General features: G+C 41.7%; 1 protein-coding gene across 1 annotated transcript in view; it reads right to left on the bottom strand.

Moving 5' to 3' along the window:
* LOC145414270 (putative ATP-dependent RNA helicase DDX10) overlaps positions 1 to 17,912 on the bottom strand; it is a 90,375-nt gene extending 72,463 nt beyond the window's left edge. The window contains exons 1-2 of the mRNA XM_080283875.1: positions 17,762 to 17,912; positions 2,354 to 2,554 (exon numbers count right to left, since the gene is read on the bottom strand). Coding sequence (XP_080140001.1) covers positions 2,354 to 2,554; positions 17,762 to 17,902 — 342 coding nt within the window. The 5' untranslated portion in view covers positions 17,903 to 17,912. The remainder of the gene's footprint in view (positions 1 to 2,353; positions 2,555 to 17,761) is intronic.
* Between the last annotated feature and the right edge of the window lie 423 nt (positions 17,913 to 18,335).

The following is an 18,335-nucleotide window of genomic DNA, read 5'->3' on the forward strand; positions in this document are numbered from 1 at the left end:
ATATTCCCTGACCTAGTGTAGGATCAATCTCACCTTTTTGGAAAAAGGCTTCTGCTCTATCCATTAAATCACCACCACCACTAATTTATACAATTATTAACCCATGGAGATGAAGTAAGGACCAGATGGAAAGAATATTTTCAAAGTCTGATGAATGGGAATGGAGAGAGCAAAGCAACTATTAACATGATTGGTTTTGGGGATGTACAGAGAGGGAATGCAGTGCAAGGAAACGTGACACTTGCATAGGTGAAGAACGCTGTGAAGCGGCTGAAAAATAGGAAAGCTGCTGTGGTTGATGAGGTGTATGCAGAGATGAAAGTGTAGTGGAGAGAGTGGAAAGAAGTGCTTGTTGGAGATATGTAAGTAGGCATGGATGAATGAAACTGTACCAGTAGAGTGGAAAATGGCAGTGATTGTACCCCTGTACAAAAATAATGGTGAGCAAAGTGAGTGCAAGAATTATCGTGGCATAAGTCTACTGAGTGTTGTAGGGATGGTATGTGGAAGAATTATAACAAAGAAAGCAAGATATATCCGAAGTCCTTGTGAGTGATGAACAGGGTGGCTTTACGAGTGGCTGAGGATGTGTGGATCAAATATTTGCAGAGGCACACAGTGGAGATGGCATGTGAGAAGGACTATAAGGGGTTTATGGCATTCATGGATCTGGAAAAAGCATACAACAAAGTGGACAGAGAAGGAGTGTGGAAGGTTTTGTGCACGTATGGTGTAGATAGTAGGCTACTAAGTGCCGTCAGGAGTTTTTATGATGGTCGTGAAGCAAGCGTATGGATAAATGGGCATCTAAGTGAATGGTTCACGATCAATGTAAGCATGCGACAAGGTTGTGTGATGGACCTATGGTTGTTCAATATATACTGTATATGGATGTGGTGATGAGAATAGTAAAAACACGAGTAATGGAAAGAGAGATGGCATTGGTAATGAATGATGATGGATGGAATATCTCAAATTTGTTGTATGCTGATGATGCAGTGCTACATGCAAATAATGGACAAGAGCTTGGTAGACTAGTGAAGAGTTTTGTAGATGTCTACATTTACTTGAGAGTAAATGCAGAAAATAGTAAAGCGATGGTTACTGAGAGAGAAGGTGACTCCCAGTGTGATATTACAGTGAATCGAGAAAGACTGGAATTGGTGAGAGTTCAAATACCTGGGAACAGTGATAGAAAAGGGGGGAAAGTGTGCAAAAGAAGTGGAAAGTAGAGTGACACAAGGAAGGAATATAGCTGGTGCCATAAATGCCTTGATAAAAAAAACAGAGTCTTCAGTGCTGCAGCTGCACGAAGCTTACATGAAGGAGTGTTAGTGCCAAGTTTAACATATGGATGCGAGACTATGGTGTGGCATGAAAATGAAAAGTCTAGCATAAGAGCAGTGGAGATGGGACTGCTGAGGAATGTAAGTGGAGTACAAAGAGTGGATAGGATACAGAATAATGTGATTTGTAAAAGATCAAGTCAAATGGTTTCCTGTACACCAGGAAACCATTTTCTACGCTGGGTGGTAACCATATAACCAAATTTTAGCGCCTGGTGGTTTAGTAGATAATTATTGCACTCCAATCAGATTGAGCCGGTGAAGGTTTATATCCAAGGAGTGGTTGGGGCTGATTGCTCATATAATACCACTCAGGGATGAGTGAGGCTGGTCACTCTCATCTTAAATGTAAGGACCAATTGCCTAGCCCCTGGCTCCTATGCTCCTCATGGGGCAATGTAGGACTGGATGATGGATGGATGGCAAAGTGAAGAAGTCTGTGGACACAAGACTCAAAGAGAGCGTATTAAGATGGTTTGGTCACATGGAGGGAATGGATGACAATAGTGATGAAAAAGGTAAGTCTGAGCGAATCTGAAGGAAGGAGGAGGCGAGGAAGATCAAGAAGAAGGTGGAGAGATATGGTGGATGAGTGCGTAAGGAAGAGAGGCATGGAAGTTGGTGAGGCTAAGAGACCGACAAGAGATCGAGCCAGCTGGATGAATTTTGTGCAGAGAAGCGTATAACCAAGGATTTGGCACCCCTTTTTAACGTGACAGCATTCAGACTGGCTCTATCAGATAGGTATAAGTGAAGCTACAAATGTGATTAAATTTTTTTGGCCTCTTTGACAGAGCCAGGATTTTGCGGGCTTGAATGATGAGCAAATGGAAGTGTGCCCCATTGAATTGAGCAAACTTTGGCTGTCTGGATGTTGCTACTCCTCACCCTGCCCTAGGGTGGGAAAGGAGGTATGGATGATGATGATGATGATGATGATGATGATGATGATGATGATGATGATCCTCCTCCTAACCATCATCTTATTTTCTCCCCTCAGATCTCACCGGGATAACAAATGCCAGTGTTTTTCCAGATCCTGTTTTAGCTGCAGCAACAACATCAAGTCCCCTCAGTGAGAAGATCAGACTCTGTCGCTGGACTTTGGTGGGCACTGTGAACTTCCCTTCCTTCAACCCCTTCAATGTCTTCTTGCTAATCGGTAACTTGGCAAAGCTCTGAACCTCATCTGGATTCACACTGGCTAGCTGGAAAAAAAAAAAAAAAAAAGGTACAATAACATAAGAATTCCAGGTAGATTTAAGCAAGCTATCCGCATTACACAATACTGTACTGTGCAGTCACGACTCAGTTTGCAATGGAGTTACGTCAAGTGAAAACCCATCATATACCGATTTTTCATAAATCAATGTCACTTTAACATGGGTTAACTGAGATATGCTGGGGGTCAAGGGTCACATAACCTAAAACCTCAAAAGACATTTCTACCCCCGTTATGAATTATGTCCTAGGCTAGTCCATGTTGTCACCAAGGGTTCCCCCAAAGGCTGGGGGAAAGCTGGAGGGCCTGGATGATCACTCTAGGCTGGAGGCAAGGACTGATGGGGAGAGCAAAGGGGGTGAAACATGGAAAAACATGGTAGTGTGGCAGTGGTGGAATATATGGGTGAGTCAGGCAGCGATGGAGACGAGACAGACAAGCCACAGGCAGGTTAGGCATGACCTAGTGTTTGAACTCCACTCACTGATGGCCTTGGCTTTTCCTCAGTGCTGGTGGTTATCAAACTGGGGAAGAAGGAGATGATAGAAGTCTGTATTGCTGTCTTTTTCTTAGTTGCCAAGAGCTCCCTGCACAACCTCAAGTGTTCCTCTATGCTGTATGTCACTGCATCATTCCTCACCAGGATCAGGTCCTTGTCCTGGATGTAGGCAATCGTGTCTCAAACCCTGCCTTGTGCGAAAGGTTGAGGATTTCACAGTGGATGCATTCTACCACTAGAAACCCTTAGAAGGAGTGAATACACTCTGGCCATGATTTCCCCCGGACGGTGTTAAGTGTGCTCAGTTTGACCTCTTTCCACACCACTGTGATGTTATTGATGGATTACTTGATGTTGTATTTCTTCCAAAAGGGGACACTGAGTCAATCTCCCCCAAATCGCTCAGTCTCACCTTTTGTTCCATGGTGCAGTGTAGGTAGTGGGTCTTAAAAGTGGAGATGACACCCTGGTCCATGAGCTGATGCAATGATGTGTTGGGGGGGCTGTCAGGGTATTGTCAACCTGAAGGAGATGGTGGATTGCCTGACTGTTGCGACTGGCATGGTCATGCAGATGGAGGGACAGGTAACCTGCCATGTAAGATCAGCAGAGTGTGGAGGTCAACAAAGCCCTGGGATTACTTTTCCAAATAACTCCCAAGATCTCCTTAACATACCTTGCCAGAGTCCAGGGGTTCTACCAATGATAAACAAGCAGAAGTTTCAGCTGAAGGTCCCCTTCTGCAGCTGCATTAAGGAGGAGGATTAGACACCCAACTGTTACCTCAAAGCCTGGTACACATCACTCTCCCTTGCTGATGTAGATCTTGTGGGAGATACATTTCAAACTTTTCAAAATAGACCCACTGCATCAAGGTTAAGGACCTATTTTGGAGAGTATCTCCCCCTTCCTCGATGATCAACTTACACATGGCAGGGAAGGCATCAGTTACCAGGCATCAGTCGCCACATGGTCAGCACTAGCAGCCTCCCTGTGCATGGACACACATCTAAGACCAGAATGGGCCTTAAACCACTCACACCACTCTATGCTTGCCTTAAACTGTTCGAACCAACCTGAGCTTGACTTGAACTGCTCTGCTGCCTCCATTCCTCTCTTTTCCTCGAGATCTTTCCACAGACTGGGAGCCTTGGTGCAGATGAAGCAACAATGCAGGGAATGCATGAACCCACAGCACTATGAGACGCTCAAACGCCTCCATATTGGGTTCCTTAGTTTCAGTTAGGCACTCAGCAGTCAGGGTAGGCATGTCTTGCAACACAGAAGCCTCATATTTTTTCATTAAGGTCAAGACTAGACTGGGGCACCTTAAGGGCCTCAGCAATCCTGCTTACCCTCTACCCCAACTTATGGAACTGAACAACGTCCAATTTAACATAGAAGGGAAGGCTACACCTTACTCTTTTAGGTTTGCCTTTGGTGCTAACAGCAGCACCACACCTTCCCTTTGGGGTTGCACCCTTACCAGACATGATTTCAAAGTCACAATTTTCTGTATTTCACACACAACAAGTTATCACTCCACTTAATGTTGCACACTGCAATATTTGTTGCACACTTGCACTGTTATCTGGTGTTATTGATGGTATTTCAATGGTCTTGCATGTGTGAGAGAGTTACTTAAAGTAGGGAGCACAAGGGAGATGATCACAGCTACGGGACACATGAGCAAGTGGACAAGTGTCACAAGGTATGAAATGAGTGGTGCAAAGAAGGCAACGTGGGAAGAGGCCTGATTTGGGAATTCTGTACATGTAAACACTGGACGGCAATCTTGGGTCAAACGTCTGATTGCTGGCTTGCATGTGCAGCATGGACAAGACTGTCACATGTGGCGAGCACAATTATCAAATATAGTACGCAAATTTTGCAATTACTAACCTGAAACTTCGTAAAATGTTTACTTCATTATTTACTGAGGACATACCAAACCATCCACCTTATACTGAGTTGTGACTGAACAGAACTGCTTTTGCCAAAGCCAAACACTCCTTAGCTTTGTTGACTTCCTACAATTTCTTAAGGCCTGAATCATGCTGTACGATTGCAGCCAGGTATTCTTTCCCATCCTGGTATCTCTAACATACAAATATTGCAACAGCAGCACATATTTCATGAATGAATCATGTTCTGTCAGGGTTGTGATGAAATGATTTAAATCATGTGATCTAAATCAACTTAAATAAGAGTGAAAAAAATCATGATTTAAATCAAAATATAATTCTTTATATAAATACAGTAAAAATAAAGACGAAAGAGAATGTGATGGATGTGTATTGTACAGCTGCATCAAGTCTGCTTGGCCTGTACTCTTCCTGTACTGATCTTGATCAAGTCAGGCACCAATGATTGCCTTTTGTTACAAGGCAAATAATAAAAAACAGAGGAAAAAAGGCTCTTTGATAATAACAATAAATGCTCTGGTTAGGAAAGGGGGGGATTAATCCCCAAGCTAGACCTCATCAGATCATATAACCCTGCTAGGGTTACAGGAGAGCACTACCCCTCCCAGCACAACAGCCAACAGGCAGGGCACGAACTTGCAACCTCACAATTATGAGCCCAACACCCTACCACTGAGCTACCATGTGCTCCCCCTCCGGTTAGGAGCCTTTAATGCATCAGGTCTTTTCAAGCTGTATTGCAAATTTTGGGTAATACATGTATGATACCAAAATATGATTTCATTTAACACCGATAACGGCTTAGTACAAAAAAAAAGATTTCATATGTGAAAAAAAATAAATAAATAAAAATCCAATTAAGTAAAACAATTAATTTAAATTTAAAAATCTGATTTAAATAAAATACTACAGATAAAAAAAAAATCTATATATCTATATCTATCTCTCTCTCTCTCTATATATATATATACAGTAAAACCTCAATATAATGGACTTCAATAGACCAGAATTCGCTTTTATCGGACTTAAGGAGCTACTGGACTAAATACCTATATATCGGAAAAAGTCCGATAAAGCCAGAAGCAGTCCCGAATGCCTGACCACTTCAGCTATCTTCACCACAATAAGGTAAAGAAAAGACATGTTTATCAGTGTACAGCACAGTATTATTATAAATAATATATCATTTGATTAATGAAGAGAAGTTATAATACAGTACAGTACCACAATGGTAGTCAAAACAGTTTAAAAACTGTTCATGCGATCCAGACTAATATCTGATATATCGGAAAAAGTCTGGATTAGCAGGGGAAAGTCCAGATGTCATTTTTATTGGAATTTTGCATTTATCGGAATGGTTTGGGCCCCAGTTAGTCCGTTATAGTGAGGTCTTACTGTACATATATATATATATAGTGGAATCTCAAATTTCGACAGTTTAGAATTCGATGAATCAAATTTCGATGCATTTTGGAGTGGTCTGCCTACTTTACTTTTCGATGCAAAGTCGCATATTTCAATACTCTCAGGGCCAGACTCCAACCAAAACAAGCAAAGATAATATTTTTGATGTGAACCAAAATGCTGGAAGTGAAGGAAAATTATAAGAAAAAGTATGAACCTAACATGTGGAGAGAATGGAGAATGAAAGACTGACTAAGAGGGCGTATGTAGGTGAGGTGGAGGGAGGGAGAGGGAGGGGTAGACCGAGGATGAGATGGAGGGATGGAGTCGAGAGGTATATGAGGGAGGGGGATGTGAGCTGGGGGGAGGGTAGTCAAATGGTGGGTGACAGAGCGACTTGGAGGCGTTTTGTCTGTGGCCACCCTTTGCGGGATGAGGGTGTCGGGCTATAGATAGATAGAGAGCTAGATGAACCCAACCTAATATCATACGTGACATGTACTCTCAGGGCCAGACTCCAACCAAAACAAGCAAAGATAATATTTTTGATGAAAACCAAAATGCTAGAAGTGAAGGAAAATTATAAGAAAAAGTATGAGCCCTAAACTAATATTATATGTGACATGTGTCAAGAAGAGAATGAAAATCAACATCATTTATTCATACTTCACATGAAGCATACGAGATAATTCACCGTCAAGTCAATTCGCCCGTCAGATAATTCCCCGTCAAAACATGGATGATTTCTCATCATGACAATTTGCACCCTGGATGATTCCCCGTCATTTTACAAATATCTATCTATCTATCTATCTATCTATTGCCAGACGCCTCAATCCCGTTTGGGGTGGCCACAAACAAATCGCCTCCAAGTCGCCCTGTCCCCCGCCATTTCACTGCCCTGCTCCCAACTCACACCCCCCTCTCTCATATACCTCTCCACCCCATCCCTCCATCTCATCCTCGGCCTCCCCCTCCCTCTTCCCCCTTCCACCTCACTCACATACACTCTCTTCGTCAGTCTTTCACCCTCCATCCTCTCCACATGGCCAAACCACCTCAGTGTGTTCCTCATAACGCTTCCTATCACATCCACATCAACACCACAACGCTCTTTTTATATCCTCATTCGTCAGCCTGTCTCTCCATGTGACTCCACAGGGTCCTCTTAAATAACTCATTTCCACTGCTCTCACTCTTGACTTGTGTTCTTCCAACAATGTCCAAGCTTCACTTCCGTACGTTAGAGCTGGTATCACAATACTGTCATGTAGTAACTTTTTCACTTCCATGCTCACTTCCCTGTTTCTTATCACTGCTTTCAAAGAACCAGCAACCTTTCTTCCCTGCTGTACCCTTTCAAGCACTTCACCCTCCAAACCTCCATCCTTACTCATCACACTACCCAAGTACTTAAACGTACTCACATTTTCCAATTCCTCACCATCCAACCTCGCTGTACATTCACTGACTTCACCTCTCTCAAAGACCATCACTTTACTCTTCCCTATATTCACCTTCAGATTCCGTTTCTTACACACTCTCTCAAACTCATCCACCAAGCCTTGCAGCTCCCCTTCGTCTTCACTCAACAACACAGTATCATCTGCAAACAACAGTACAGGGAGTTTCCAAACACTATCCTCTCTCACCAGGGCCACTCCAACATCCACTACCCTACCTTGTACCTCTTTTATTACCCCATCCATGTACAAATTGAACAACCATGGAGACATGACACATCCCTCTTTCAAACCAACTTTCAAAGAGAAAAATTCACTTAGTTCACCATCCACACGCACTGCAGCCTTCGCACCATCGTACATACTCTTCACAGCATTCAACAACTTCCCCTCTATTCCATATATTCTTAACACTTTCCACAATCCTTGTCTATCCACCCTGTCATATGCTTTCTCCAAATCCATGAAAGCTGCATACAACTTCTTTCCCTTCTCTAGAAACTTTTCCACTAAAGATCTAAGAATGAATATCTGATCTACACAACCTCTTCCCTTCCTAAAGCCTCCCTGTTCTTCTCCAACTAATTTCTCTGTTCTTTCTCTAACTCTGTCTATAAGTATCCTACCATACACTTTTCCTATTATACTAAGAAGACAAATGCCCCTATGATTACCACACACTTCTTTTTCCCCTTTTCCTTTGTACAAGTGAATAATTATACCTGACTTCCAATCCTCCGGGACTCTACCTTCCTCCCAGGCCAATCTGCACATCTTCCACATCCATTCTACTACTATCTCTCCCCCATGCTTCAGCATTTCACCACACACTCCATCAATTCCTGGGGCTTTCCCCGATTTAACTTTCTTCATTGCTTCCACAACTTCTATCCTACTGATTTCTTCCTGTCTTCTCACCTCCCTCCTTCTCCCAGCCATTCCCCAGCCACTTATACTCGCATTACTTCCATCCTCTATGTTCAACAATTCCTTAAAGTGTTCTCTCCATCTGTTCACTTTTTCTCCCTTCTCCACTAGTAATCTACCATTTTTATCTTTCACTCCCCTGTTAACTTCACTTCCACCCTGTCTTACTCTTTTCACTTCTCTCAAGAACATTTTCTTACAGTCCCTCCACTTTACACTCAAATTCCTCATCCACTCTCTTCTTACTCTCTCTTACTGATCTTTTCACCTCTCTCTTTCTTTCCACATATAACTCTCTCTTCCGCCTCTCAACTTCTTCCACGCCCCTATTTCTCATCCATTCATTGTATGCTTTCTTCTTTTGTGCCACAGCCTGTTTCACCTCTTCAGTCCACCACGCTGTTCCTTGCACCCCCCCTCCGTCTTCTCTTCCTTCCACACACCACATCACGTGCTGCACACATTTCTTCTGTAAATATCTTACACACACCTTCCACGTCTCCCATCTGCTCCAATTCATATTTGCCCAATCGTTCCTCCACTTCTCTCTTATACTCTGCATTTTTCTCATCCTCTTGTAACCTTTCCACTCTCCTTGCAACTACTCCTTCCTCTTGTCTTTCCCTTCTTCTATTCCTCCATCTTACTTGCATTCTAATTCTGACCACCACCAAGTAGTGGTCAGAAAGTCCACTCCCCAACCTCTATACACTCTTGCATCCTTTACACATATACTTATTATTAATTAATCAATACTTGAATACCTTGAAGATATAACAAGAGAAATTAGAGGATGAGAATCAATAGTAGAAATACTAAAACAAAATGAATTACAGGTGGTAGCAAATACTGTACAGTAGGAAGAATACTGAAACGAAGAGAAGTACGGTAATTATGCATATAAGGAGCAATAAGAAATGAACAATAGAGACTGAGAAAAAAATAGTCATGTTGTGTAAGGACAAGAGCTCCCAGATGGGAGTAGACACAAACAACAACAAGCCATGTGCAAGGCGATGCTCTATTGTCAGCGGCCATCTTGCGACTGTTCTACCAGCAGCCAGCCATGTACAGCCAAGTGCTGCACTTTCAGCCTGTACCTTCCACTTGTGGACATTCATTTCACTGCAATTTAGTTGCATGTATTTTCTTTGTACTTTCGTCGCAACTTACCTGTTTCAAGATGGCATGCAAGAGTGGTTCTTTGGGTAGAGTGGTAATGGACGAGAGCAACCTGGCACTTCTAAATTTTCGCAGCCAAAGGAGAAATGGCAATACAGGAAAGGGCAGAAATACATCAAGTACAGTATACATTTGCTGACAGTATGGCAATACAATGCAGAACTACAGTTACTTAATCACAATTATAGTTCATACAGTTTACAGGGGGTGTGGGCAAAAAATCATGATTTTAGGTGGTTAGGTTCGGAGGCCCCGGACCCAAACTAATTTTTCCCATAAGAAGTTGTTTAAATTTTGATGTTTTCAATTTCGATGTGTTTTTTTGGTACATATCCCCATCAAAATTTGAGAATCCACTATATATATATATATATATATATATATATATATATATATGCTATTTTTTCCAACCCTGAGTGTGAGTAACCTCCCCCATACCAAGAAGTGCTACCCTGTGGTGCATTGCTTTACTTCCACTTCCAATTCACATTATTATTTCCAATTTTATAAGTCTGTTACTTGAACAGTGATAAACAATCATGACTAATGGATGCACAGCAGCAAGTGGGAGGAAAAAAGACCCAGTATGGTACTCTTTTGACAGAATTCCCAAAGGCACAAACAGGGTTGAAAAAAAAAAAAAATCACAGATTAAAAAAAAATCTGATTTAAATAAAACAAATCTGATTTGAATAAAAAAAATCAATTTTTTTGATTAAAAATAAAATCTATGATTTTTTCCAACCCTGTGTTCTGTTATTATTACGATATTCTGTTATTATCAACCTCATGTGGTTCAGAGTTGCATCATGGACAGTGGGGTAGTTTGAAGGGTAGAGTGGGGGAAGTAGCAGAGATGCTGACTAGGAGGTGGATGAATGTTTGTTGCATGCAGGTCAGATATAGTGGAGGACCAACCACAACGACTGCTGGAAGGGACTGTCAGTATAAGCTATTTTGGTAAGGAAGTGTAGACGGATATGGTGGTGTGGGTGTGCTAGTTGTTGAAAACTGGGTGGAATGTGTCATGAATGTAATGACAGTGAATGAAAAGTTTATAGCAGTGAAAATATTGTTTGGTAAACTCATTTCATTTATATTGGTGTTAAGCAACGTTGGGTCTGGTTAGTACTTGGATGGGTGACCGCCTGGGAACACCAGATGCTGTTGGCATCCCTACGTGTCAAGTGGAGTTGGTGGAGGATTAGTGCCCCTCCCTGTAAAACAATTAACTCTAAGCCATTGGCCACCCCGTCTGGGATACATGGCGTCTGGCAATGAATGAATGCTCCACAGGCTGGCTTGGATGATGTAGAAAAAGACAGACTCTGGGATGACTTGATAAGTGTGGTGAGTGGTATGGGGGATGATGAGATTGCAGTTTTGGGAGGGAGCTTAAATGGTTATGAGAGTCAAGCAGCTCAAGGATATGAATGGGTACAGGGAGAATGCACATATGGTACAAGGAATGTGGAAGGGGAAAGGATACTTGAATTTAGGGAGGCAATGAACATGATTTTGTGCAACATGCATTTTAGGAAAGAGACAGTAGGTTGATTACATATAAGTCTAGGGGAAATGGTAGCCAGATTGACTATTTCCTGGTCAGGAGGGCTGATCAGAGGTTGGAGAGGGATGATAAAATTATAAGGTCAAGAGAGTGTGTGCACAACACAATTACTGAAGTGTGACATGGTGTTCAAGAAGCAGGTTGTGAAGAAAAGGACCTATGCACCAAAGAGGAAAATGTGGAAATTAGGGATGTGCTAATAGTATCGGTATTGGCAAGGTAAAAGTATGGCCGATACTCCGATACTTTTCTTTGCCTTTTATTTATTATTCACACAAGCAGATTATCAACTTAACAAAACATTTTATTATTCTGACTTCTTAAAGTCATTATTGCCACTTGGTACTTGACAACTGAGTCAACTAATTAAGATCACGGATACTGAATTACTGACCTTAGCTCTTTATGACATGAGAAGTTGCACTCTTAGGGTCACTACTCTCCATGTGCTCAACAAACAGGTGGATGCTGGGTAAAAGTTCACAAACTACATATACTATTTCAATTTCGACTCTATGAGTCTATGACTTTCTGCTTCTTCTTCTTCTTCTTTTTTTTTTTTTAACTGTCAATGCCATGCAATTATAGGCCTATAGTTACTTCCAGCTTCCCCTATTTCTACTATTAAAATACAAGTAATTCTATACTTTTATAATATAAGCTTACAGAAATTACTGATTAAACACAGGATAATAAAAATAAAAAAGTATCGGTATTGGTACCTGTATCGGCCATTTGTTAGTATCAGAGTATCGGTATCGGTATCAGCCAACATCTTGGTATCGGCACATCTCTAGTGGAAATTCAGAAACCCAGCAATAAGGGATGCCTTCAATAGTGAGATGAGGAGAGCTGTGATTGAAAAGTGAGCTGTTGACAGAAGTGTTGGTAAACAGTACAGAATCCTCAAGAACAATTTCCTGAGAGTTGCTTATTCAGTGTGTGAATAGACAAAGGGCCCACTAAGGCACAAGGTAACATGGTGGTGGAACGAGGGTGAAGAAGCTGCAGTTAAGAAGGCTTTTCCAGGAATGGAAAAATGGTGGTAACAGAAAAGAGTACTTGGCTGCCTAGTGTACGGCTAGAAAGAAGATATACAAGGCAAAAATCTGAGACTCGGGCTCTTATTGGATATCCTAAATAGCATTGAAAGGAGGGCTACAGCAATTAAGGTGGCAAATCAAATGAAGAGAGAAAACAGGGATATCACAGGTGTGCAGTGTGAGAAGAATGATGAAGGAAAGGTGGTGGTGGACAGTGAAGACATTAAAGACACCTGGAGAGAGCACTGTCACCAGTTACTGAATGGGGAGTTTGGAATAGGGAAGGTTCGGAGTCAGTGAATCCAGTGTTCAGACCTTGGCTTTTGATTGATGCTGCTACTGTGAGCAGGGCAATTGGCAGGATGCAGTTGGGGAAGGTGGCAGGTGTGTCTGGGTTGACTGCTGAAATGCTGAAGGCCTCAGGAGATAAAGGAGTGGGTTTAGTTACTAATTTGATAAATATGATTATTTATGAGTGTGTCCTCTCAGATAACTGGCTGAAGAGTGTGACTGTAAATGAGTGCAAGGGGAAGGGTGATGCCCTGGAAAGAGAAATGATTGAGGCATAAAACTTTTGGACTAGATAATGAAGGTAATGGAAAGAGTCCTAGAAGGTATGATTAGGGAAAAAGTGAATACTGATGAGATGCAGCTTGGGCTTATACCAGACAAACGGACCACTGATGCCATATTCACTGTCTTACAGCTTAAGGAAAAATATACAGGAAAGAAAAGGCAGCTGTACTTTGTTTTACTTGATTTGGAAAAGGCCTTTGATAGGGTCGCTATGAAGCTGAAGTGGGAAATGAGAAAGCTTGGGATCAAGGAGTGGCTGGTTAGAGTGGTCATGGTTATGTATGTGGGTGCTTGCACTCTGGTGAGAGTTAGTGGTGATTTGAGTGATGAGTTTTCCATGAATGTTGGCACGCATCAAGGGTTAGTCTTGAGCCCTTTTCTGTTTGTCATGGTGACAGAAACTCTATCATGTGACTTCAGAAGAGGACTCCCATGGAGGAGGATGTATGCAGAAGGCTTTGTGTTGACTGCAGAAAATGAATGGGAGGTGGAGGAAGTGGAAAGACAGAATGGGGCACAAGCATTTGAGGGTAAAAGCAGATAAAACAAAAGTGATGATATCAAGCACTGGTGGCAATACTGTGGCTATGTGCAGTTTGCCCTGAGGGTGTGCAGTATTTGTGACACCGGTAAGTGGGTGTACTGTATAAATGTAGTGGTATTAGAAGTAGCTTGCAAGGTAATTCTGATTTCATGTGTGCGGTGTTTCAGGTAGAGCACGTAGAGATTATCGGGTGTGAAAGGATTGATCTCGCTGGTGAGTCTCTTGAGTGTGAGGAACTTTTGTTATTTGGGGGAACATGTTATATACTGGTGGGTGGGGCTGGAGCTCTGTGGCTAGGGTAAGGAGTGACAGGAGGAAGTTCAGGGAGCTGTTGCCTCTCCTGACACTGAGAGGGCTCTCCCTCTGTGCTAAGGGATCTTTGTATGCAGCATGTATTACAGGTGTAATGCTGTATGGTAGTGAAGCCTGGGCAGTAAAGGAGGCGGATACTTGTAGGCTCGACTGTAGAGAAATGCAAATTATTAGAAGGATGTGTAATGTATCCTTGAATGCAAGGCCTGGGGGGGGATAGGTTTATGACTGAAGAGTTGAGAGGAAGGACAGGACTGGTGTGTATTGGTGTTGATAAAGAGAGGCAGACTGGGATGGTTTGGACACATGGAGAGGATGGGGGATGACAACTGGGTGCAGAAAGTGGGAAGTGTGAACGTCGTGAGTAGGGTTGTGAGAAGCAGACCCCCCCAAAAAAACCTGGTACGAGGTCACAGAGTGACTTCAGGAATACAGGACAGAACAGGGAGGCTGCCAGAGATGAGCGGCATGCACAGCCACCATTTGGTACACAAGCCAACAGGTGCAAACATGCTGGAGCCTTTATAAACAATACAACACAATACTGTGTGGTGATACCATAGGTAAAGGTGATAGTAGAGTGGGAAGGAATACCTGGCCGCAACTGTCAAGTATCTCAGTCCTGAACTTCCCACCTACTTCACCGAGTATACTTAGGAATACAATATACAGAAGACTACACTATAATTCCAAAGAACATTGACTGATGAACTGAATTTCATACTACAGTATACACAAAGCTAATCAAAGTTACATTGCATACTTTCAAACATATTGGCATCAAGTTCTTCAAACAGTTAGATCTGGGACTTTCAAGCAAGTACCAGCTTCCCTACAAGTCATTTTACTCAAATGACAAAATGTGATAAGTTTTGGTGTGGAACCCTTCCTTCTGAAAAATACCTCTGGAGGTTTTTCTTTGAAAATGCTTCTGCTGTTATTACTTGACTTACATACCTGTACTGAAGAGTCTAGCTCTACACCCCCAAAATTCATGATAAAGCAACATAGGTCTGGGTGACGCATTGAGGGATGGTGTACATTAGCTTTTTATTTCAAGTGAATCAAGCTGCAAGAAGAAAACAGCAGTCATTGTGTGATCAAATATTAATAACATGAATTGTCCAGAAAAAACTGCAGCTTATTAAATATGATCTTATAGGAGAATTTCTCCAGTTTACTAATTTCAGTAACTGTAATCCTGTCACTGTTGGGATACAGAAACTGTCACAGTTAGTTCCCTTCATCTGCACAAATTTGCAATGCATACTCTTACTGCTGTGAATGTGCTTTCTTCATCATGAGTTTAGTGAAAATAAATACCACTCCAGTATCACAGATGATGACTTTCTTGACTATCTTAATGTAAATTATCAGACTATTAAACTATAATTCTGAGAACTACCATGTAACACATGGTATAAATTCTTACATCAATAACAATCACATAGTAACACTTTCATGAACAAATGGGGCCAAAACTAATCATCTGGTCCCATCTCCTATAACAAAAATTATGGATGACTGTTTGCACTCAAACTGTGCATAAAATGACTGAAATTTCTGTGCACTACAAATATAGTTCAATTCATAAAATCATAATCCCAAATGTTTATACTAAGCCCAGTGACACTGACCAGTAACATCTGCTGTAGCTAAATTCACATTTTATTCAGTACTGTATATAAACTGATGATACAGCTAACTCAAAAACAGTTTTTGAAAGCCAATATTTGGTGAACAGAGATTTGTTACAAAGAGGGTTTACTGTATTAAAAACACTAATAAGAAACTCAGGAATGCATATAGCACTGTATATACAGTAGAAACTATAAAGGCCACCAGATTTCTGTCGACTATAACAATGTCTGTTAAATGGGGCACAATATATGTGTTTCCTAGCTTTTTCACTCCAACCTGGCCTGATATTGCCCTCTCCCCATTGTGACTGACGAGCTGTAACAACAGACTACAGTAATACTGTCAGTCCTTGATTTACGACTGGGTTACATCAAGTAAAGACAGATCGTAAAATGATTCGATCGTAAATCAAGAGTATATTTCCATTATAATTAGGGGGTTACATCAAGTGGAGTTGGTAAATTCACACACACACACACACACAAAAATCCTTAACTCACCTACATCGGTTCCTTTGCCGGTGCTGTGTTATCATCACTGACACTGTCGACTGGAGCAGCTGTAAGACATCGGCAATCCTACTGGCCCCTTGGCCAACCTTATCCTGCTTTACAATCGCCAACTTGATGTCGAGGATAATGGTTCCCCTGACCTCTTGGGCTTGCCCTCAGCAGGCACACTAGCACCTACCTTATCACCCATGCTAGACATGATTTTCAAGTGCTAAGCACAAAATCAAACACAAAACACCAAAACACAGGCACTGAAACGCACCAGAATGATCGCAACACAACACTGAGTACACTTGCATTGCACTGTGTTAGTATGAGGATGCCAACGGATGGTATGATGCAAAGTTTTGCGAGGGAGTTTGGAGAGCACATAATCACTGGGACTTCATGTGGGCAATTGGAGAGCTGGCAGGAGTTTTGGCTCTGCACAGATGAGCTAAAAGTTAAGCTAGTGTAAAATGGGTATAGCTTTCATTTTTAGTACTAGAACTGACTGCTGTACCCATTTATTTTCAATATGTGCCTGAAATCCCACCTCATGAGAAGAACGTCGAATTATTGGCTTTATCAGATCAGGCTTCCCTCCATTTAGTCCATCATAGTGCGAGTCTACTATATGAGGTGCTACCCAAAAGTTCCACTAATTTGAATATTGTAGGAAAATAAGTTACCTTACATCCTAGTTCTCACTGTTGCCTTCTAAGTAGTCCCCTTGGACACGTATACAGTGGTCCCAGCGTTTTTTCCGTGAGTCCATGCATTCTGGGAAAGCTTCAGGCGAGATGGTCTTGAGCACCTCCTGTTATTCTGTGTGGATCTCCTAAATCAAGTCAAACTGATGCCTTATCAGTTGTAATTTCAGCTTGGGAAACATGAAAAAGTCACAGGAGACAATGTCAGGCGAATAGGGTGGGTGGGGAATGACTACCATGTTAGCAGAAGCCGGGAACTGACAGACAACAATTAATGTGTGGGCGGGGGCATTGTCATGATGCAGGACCCAGTCCTTGTTCTTCCACTGTTCTGGATGTTTGCAGCAGATGTTCTTCCTCAGACACTTAAAAAATTCACAGTAAAACTTTCTGCTGACAGACTGACCAGGTAGGATGAATTCCTTGTGAACAATCTCTTGGATATTGAAGAAAACGATCAATATCGACTTGACATTGCAGCACCACTGCAAAACTGCCAAACCACCTACACACCACATTATAACAGTAAGCATAGCTCAACAACACGTCCGTTCGCAGACACGGCTGGGGTCACACTGACACAAAAGGGATGCTGCTGACTCCTCCTACCAGCAAAATGCAAAACTACAAATGGTTGGCTCCCTCTGTTCAAATTACTGGAACTTTTGGGTAGCGCCTCATATGTACAATAATTACCGATACAGAATTCTCTGATATGTTGTAGCTACTGTATTTGTAGCTATGACATAATTGCTAAAATTTCAAAACCACTGAACAAATACAGAGCAAAATTTATTTTATTTTATTTTTTTTTTACAATATTCTTTATATCAGAACCCCATGATTAAGCTGCAATAATTACTGACCATAAGATATACAAAAATAAGTAAGTATCTACTGCACCTCAGCCTTTGCTTTGTGAAGACTGCTTATTTCGTCTTCATCTCGAGCTTTCTTCTTTATTTTAGGCTTAAAGTGTGGCTTCTGATTCCTGAATCCATGCTTTTTCTTGAAGTGATGAGGCTTCTTTGCTTTGTCCATCATGACGTCACATCAACTTTGTTAACCTGCAAATGAATAAACATATTTACATTCAGAACATAAACCGAACAGTATATTCATCCTCTGAGTTATACAGTTCCAAGACACGGATGCCAGGTACAAGTTCAGTGGCAACAAAAAAACATGACCCCCAATCCTACTTAAAACAAATCTTCACACGAGTTATATGGTATGAGTCTGTGGAAAACCCCCCTGACTCTTCAAATTTGGTGCATGGTGGCATCTTGGTACAGGAGCCTCAACCCATTAAAAAAAAAAAAAAAAAAAAAAAAAAAAAAAAAAATATCAGAAAGCCCATACCTCTGCCACTGCCACTAAAATGGATCTGGATCTGTGGATATAGGATCCGGATCTGTGGATACAGGATCTGGACCATCCCAAAATTCAATTAATTCTTTCTTGGTCCATGGCTCAC

The sequence above is a fragment of the Coenobita brevimanus genome, chromosome 98, assembly GCF_032717465.1.
Source record: "Coenobita brevimanus isolate Jiangsu-jjx chromosome 98, ASM3271746v2, whole genome shotgun sequence".
Lineage (NCBI taxonomy): Eukaryota > Metazoa > Arthropoda > Malacostraca > Decapoda > Coenobitidae > Coenobita > Coenobita brevimanus.